Source organism: Neltuma alba, unplaced genomic scaffold (assembly GCF_004799145.2).
Source record: "Neltuma alba isolate B1F8T4 unplaced genomic scaffold, ASM479914v2 tig00011962_pilon, whole genome shotgun sequence".
In the NCBI taxonomy this organism is placed as follows: Eukaryota; Viridiplantae; Streptophyta; class Magnoliopsida; order Fabales; family Fabaceae; genus Neltuma; species Neltuma alba.
This window is the reverse complement of record NW_021636540.1, coordinates 452,552-458,551: the sequence shown is the minus strand read 5'-3', so window position 1 is coordinate 458,551 and position 6,000 is coordinate 452,552. Positions and strand designations below refer to the sequence as shown.

The following is a 6,000-nucleotide window of genomic DNA, read 5'->3' as shown; positions in this document are numbered from 1 at the left end:
ATATTTGATACCGTAATTTATAATGGGCACACAAAGAGCACTTGATGTGCATGTGAAACCAAGGATTCAGCAGCATGTCTCGGATGCAAAAGACGAGGTTCAAACATAAAATAGACCAAACGAGTTTGTCCTTCACTCTTCTAATACTACCTGTCCTTAATATAAGATCTTATTTAATTTTTATTTTAATCTTAAATATAAGATCCCAATCTACTTCGTCTATAATATTTATACATTTTTTCCTAAAGTGGTCTTTCTAATAATGGTAGTTTTAGTTAATATACTTGATTAGTAAGGATATTTTAAAAAAGACGACATATATTTATTATAAATAACTAATTTAACTAATTTTCTTAATCTTCTCAGATTACTCAACTAGTTTTTATAAAAGCAGTAGCAGTACATCGCAATTACATGCATCAGTTTCAACAACTTCTAACGATAATAGTGGAGGTTGACATTTTGACATCTCTGGTGAGAAACTTCATTTTCTTCATTGGCGCTCGTCGTTGCGTCATGACAAGAACTCCTGAAAGTTCCGCCTTCACTCCGAGAATCTGTCCATAAATCCTGTTCTTTGTCTCGGAGTGCTCATAGACCTTGCCTTTCCTCTCACAGATTCTGTCACACCCAAGAGTGTTGGGAAAATTGGAGAATTTGGCATGGAACTGCCATCTACAACTGAACTTTTCTTCAGAAAAGAAAATGATTTCCTTGGGAATGAAAGCTGTGAAGTGACTGAAGTCAAGTCGTCTTCTTGCAGATGTTCTCCTATTTTCACATTCTTCTCTTCAACTTGTGTTGCATCACGCCATTCCCTAGCAATCAAATTTGAAGGAATTGTTGTTTCATAAATCACATCTCCATTACATTTTTCTCTGTGCAGCCATTGTCCTAGAGTACGGCAGCTCTCTCCTCTAAATTCCTTATAGGGAACAGATTCAACCCCCATGTGGCAAAATTTTCTCTCCTAAAGAAAATTGCATGGCAATTCTTAGATGCATATAGCATGTGACTAAATTATCACAAGAGTTTTACTAAGATAGAAAGTATATCAGATGAGGTTACCCGTTGTGAGAAAGAGTACTGCTTCATGCGTTCTCTTTTAATAATAGCCTCTTGCTTTCTCAACCATATAGCTTCAATGTCTTCTTTTGAGTGCAAGCTGCAGTCCCAAGTTCTTTGACTATGGCATTCAAGCTGTAACTAAATTCTTGAAAGAATTAGCAAGAGGAATTGTACAGCATCAACGCAGATTTGATCTACCGGCTTACAATACAATTCAGCAGGGTCAGGGAAATAACTATAATTACAGTTGAACTACTGAAACAGAGGAAATCCTTAGAAAGCAGTATGTCATTTGTTTATTGACACTATTCCCACTTTGGAAAATGGAATACTAATGCAACGTTTGTTACACAGAAAAAGATCTTTCTCAAAAGGAAGTAATAAATGCAACAATCTCATTTACTTTCTAGAAAACACTTTTTCATGTACCAAACATTGCCTAAAAATTATTCTGGCATGTTGATGTTAATATTGTATAGTTGTATACTAACCTTCATTTCCGTATCTTCCAACTTCTTTTTCTGCTTTGGAAGCTGCTTACTTTTAGCATCTTTGCTAATTCTATCTGCAGCATGACTACTGCTTTCCTGGATTCCTACCTGCTTTTTTCTGTTGGAACGCAAACCCATTTGACGCCTCACAGCTCGACCACGAACTATAGCTTGCAATCTGATAATTCCTTTCAGTGCTCTAAATGCTTTCCTGGCCTATTTCATTATCAGTTAAGAGTTCAACTGAATTCATGTCCACAGTTTACTTAATTTCACCCATACAATCAACTATAGTATGACTGAATAGATTTGCGAACAAGGGAGCTGACTCCCTAATACAAAATCAGGAACAACCACAAAATCCAGACTATGACAGTAATTATTATCCGATTGAAAAAGAAATCTGCTTGCAAATTTTTAATCAATTCTGCTCTAACAATGGATAGATGCGCCTAATGTTTTGTAGCTGCCATTCATTCATTAAATTCTAATTGCACGAATGAACATTTCTCGTTACTGAAGTAAAATCAAAAGAAGTTTCGTTCTGACTTGAAATTTTAACCACTATCTTTTGCTGGCTTATTTCATCTTTAAAGTGTAAACCTATTCAACCTAGACATATGGTAAAATTCATTAATAAGTTCTGAGGAAGCTCACCAGATGTCCACGGTATGCACTTTGAATTTTACTAGCGGCCAAGTTTCGGTTTCCCTTGGAGAGATATGAGTAGGAGCGAGAAGCACCTGTGAGCCTGACAACTTCGGCAGCAGCATGAGCAGCAGCAACTGCAGCCTCAGCAGCTGCTGCTGTTGCAACAGCCACTGTCATTGCATGCTTTCTCTGTTCTTCTCTTGCTTCACGTAGTGTTCTGATTGGTTCTGTAAGCGCCGCATGCTGTTTCTGCTTGACCCCCCCAAGACCACAACTCCATCTCCTTAAATTCTGAGATCACAGATAAAAGAGATATCAATCAAAATTGGCAATGTTAAGTAATGCCATTCTGTATGTAAGCGTTCCAGGAGACCTCTTACTTTGGGCTTTGCTTCGCAAGTTGATAGCTTTTTGCTACATCCAAACAAGCAGTTCCACTTTGCCATGAAGAATTATGACATCTTATGAACCAAATACTCCAAACAGCATTCTCTCCTACTCACGCATGTTTTAGAGTTTAGACAGAGGAGAAAAGGCCAGCTGTAGAATTTGTAGACGGCAATATGTACATGATCAATGATTTCGTTGAGTAATTAAAATGCCTCAACAATCTCTACTCTACTCTACTCTATTTGCTCCTCCTGCTGTTCATTTGTCAACACGAACTGTGTGTGCAAGCAGTGACAAACTTTATTAGTACGGTCATTTAATGACCTATCAGTACACAGGAATAAATTCTAAACAGCAGAGGCACTGAATCAAACACAAAAAGTGCACCACAGAAAAGAGTATATTTCAACAAGCATGAAGATGTCAATAAACTCAGAAAAAAGAAAACAGACCATTCCGCTAGACTAACCTTTTCCAAGGCCGGCGAACATCAATGAACTATACCGCGTAGAATGCCTGAAAAACAGCAGGCTTGGTTAACCCAAGGGGAGAATGGGCATAAATTGACAGAAACCCACTCAAACATTTACTCTATGAAATACCAAGCACCCCAACTTTTTGTACTAGACATTGATGACCATTTCTCCAAGAGGGTTTCTTCTTTATGTCATCAAAACTGGCTTTTTCATGAAATCATGTTTTTTTCACTTTTGAGTACCATTGAAAAGGTCCTCATAAAAGGGAATATGGAAGGAAGAAATGCATAGGGAAAAGGCATAGCAATGAATACTGTAATGTGATGTGGAAAATGCTGTTAGCCTCCCTTTCATGACTGGGGATTTAAAAGCAAGTTAATTCAACTTCATGGGGTCCCTCTTGTCCTATCTTCTTCCATATGTCAATTTTTGCAACCGCTACGGTCCATTGCAAATGTCTGCTTTCGTCAAACTTGCGTGCCCTTTTTTATTTTCGCCTTCCTTCCCTCCGGAAGGGAAGTGAGCCATTCATCATAATCATTTTGAATCTGGTCTGCGGTCAATGCAAAAGCACTTTAGATAGTCCCCTGATTAAAAGCAAACCTAACACTACTTTTGAACTTGGGTGGATCAATTTCCTAGAAACTTTTTGAATGTTTGCGATGAGTTAGTTGAAGGGATTTAGTTATTTAAACGGGCCTAAATAGAATTGTTCTGATTAAATCTGAGTTGCCGAGCTATTATAACTTATTTCGTGCACTAAAAAATTAAGTGAAAAATTCATCTTATGTTCTCAATTGAAATTCATGCTCGCGTCCCTTTGTGAAGACAAACCCATTAAAATATGTCAATCTATTTATGGACTGTTCCGTAGGTTCAGGGACATGCTTCTTGTTCCTCTATACAAACTACATGATTCTTTCGTTATGGATTTGTGGATAAGGGCTTAAATTCCCATGTGAATCTTGGATAAAAACTAGAATTGCAACTGAGAGCCCAACGAAGACAGCGATGGATTTACCTCAAATAATGCTTGCCATAGGGTCGGCAACTCAATAAATACTCGAACCACCAAAGCATCCACATGATTTAACTTGTAAACCGTTCATCGAATATCTGATTTTGCTGCTGAAGAACTCGAATAATTTACTTTTCTGAAATGCGATGAAGATTATATGTTTAGTTTGATTTTCCAACAAGACAATGAACATTGGAATTCAATTTTTACATATTTACTCTGGCCCTAGTTCTTTCTAGGGTAATTGATGTGAGCACGTTTTCTGACCTCTCTTTAGAAGCGGTAATATTTCTGGCTTCTAGAGTGGTCCATCAACATGGGAGAGGGTAAGGTGGCTCTTTCGCTGTTTAGTGTCCAAGGAAAGTCACGAGGCACTGAATTCCATAAGTAAGTTCGATTTTTTAGTCTGGTCTCTCGGTTTTTTCTCCCTCTCTTTTTTTGTTTGTTCGCTAATAAGGGAAAAAATGACTTTCTTTCTGCTTCAACAATGACCCAACATTAACAAGTATTCCTTCTGTACTAAATATAAAATCTATTTTATAGTATAGTTTATATTATAAAATAGATCTTATATTTAAATGGATTACGAGCAATGGCAGGAAAAATTGCTTTATGCAGAATTGCAGATCAACCTATGAGCAGTGTTTCTCTGTAGGGGGACAGTTTGATTTGGTCAGAATTATCTGAAAGCATCCCCTTTTTAATGCAATTGCACACTTTTTCTAATCCACAGTTCTCAAATATGGTGATTGCTGACTTGATATGTGGGCTATTTTCCTGGCAAAGTTCATTAAAACTCCCTGAAATTAGATCGTCAACTAATTAAAGATTATTAGTCTAGTGACCAGTCAAATGGAGCATCATCATGGTTTCCAACCACACACATGCCCATGGTATGCCCCTGTTTCTCGTTGGAGACGTCGTCTAATCCCAATAACAGCTTGCATTTTTAGTCATTATACTGTTAACCGTAATGACGTCCCCAGGATGTATCATGAAGTCTGTAAACAGCACAAAAAATTAACTTCATGAGCATTTGGTACAGAAGAATTTTGAAAGTGATAATTTAACATTACTGTGGTGCTAATGTGTTATCTCAGAGCCAATGAAACCCCTCACATATTGTTCGGAAATTGAGAAACGGAGTTGCTAGGGCATCATCACCTGGATTTTCATCCTGGAACACTTGATTCATGACTCTGGTGGAGTTCATGTCCTGAGGTGGGCTCCAATCGGTGGACGCAGCCTCGTCACACCAGTTGCTGCTCTCTGGAGATACCTCTCCGGCGTCGAATCAGACCGCAATCCGACGTTTCGCGGTGTTGGGTACTGATCAGCTGATCCTACGGTGAACAACAGAGAGAGAAACAACAGGAGGAAATGCGTCCATTGGCTCTGACAGGTGTCCATAACCCCACAACAACGGGAATGCAGAAGCAGAGTAGACGACGGAAACTTGCATTTGCACACCCATGCATTAAATGTGTAGATTAGCGCTCGGTAAAATTGACTCTAATCCAATTGATTTTTATAATTAAATTAGAGTGAAAGTCAATTATTGTAATGTGATTATATCTGGATAGGTGTTTATAAAAAATCAGTTAAAAAAGTTAAAAGTTGTTTAGATGATTAATAGAAAAGTTAATTTAATTGTAAAATGATTGAAAAATATACGAATTTTACTAAATAGTAATAATATTTGAAATTTATATTTTAATGTGATAATAATTTTAAAAAATACATAAAATTATTATGATAAGATATAAATAGTTTGTTTGTGAAATTATATAATAAAAATATCTGTTACGGAGAAAAATTTGAAAAAAACATTGCAGATAATTAATTAAATATACATAATAGAAAAACATGAATATAAATTAAAATTTATTTGGTCTTTAATTAAAGT

The 6,000-nt window shown here is 36.8% G+C and overlaps 1 protein-coding gene across 1 annotated transcript; it reads right to left on the bottom strand.

The window, feature by feature from the left end:
• Positions 1-410: 410 nt before the first annotated feature.
• On the bottom strand, positions 411-3,324 carry LOC114720070 (protein IQ-DOMAIN 14-like). Its single transcript, XM_028905676.1, has 6 exons — positions 3,070-3,324; positions 2,591-2,875; positions 2,217-2,501; positions 1,560-1,775; positions 1,069-1,206; positions 411-970 (listed from the first exon to the last, which is right to left on the bottom strand). Exons 2-6 carry the CDS (start codon positions 2,654-2,656, stop codon positions 545-547), a joined length of 1,131 nt encoding a protein of 376 aa, XP_028761509.1. The 5' UTR covers positions 2,657-2,875; positions 3,070-3,324; the 3' UTR covers positions 411-544.
• Between the last annotated feature and the right edge of the window lie 2,676 nt (positions 3,325-6,000).

What these genes read in the sequence shown, in the direction of transcription:
- LOC114720070 (XM_028905676.1), bottom strand. Translation starts at nt 2,656, where the DNA reads ATGGCAAAGTGGAACTGCTTGTTTGGATGTAGCAAAAAGCTATCAACT. An exon ending in CTTGCGAAGCAAAGCCCAAA is followed by an intron (nt 2,502 to 2,590) that starts GTAAGAGGTCTC and finishes CTGTGATCTCAG; the next exon opens with AATTTAAGGAGATGGAGTTG. An exon ending in AGTACTCTTTCTCACAACGG is followed by an intron (nt 971 to 1,068) that starts GTAACCTCATCT and finishes AATTTTCTTTAG; the next exon opens with GAGAGAAAATTTTGCCACAT.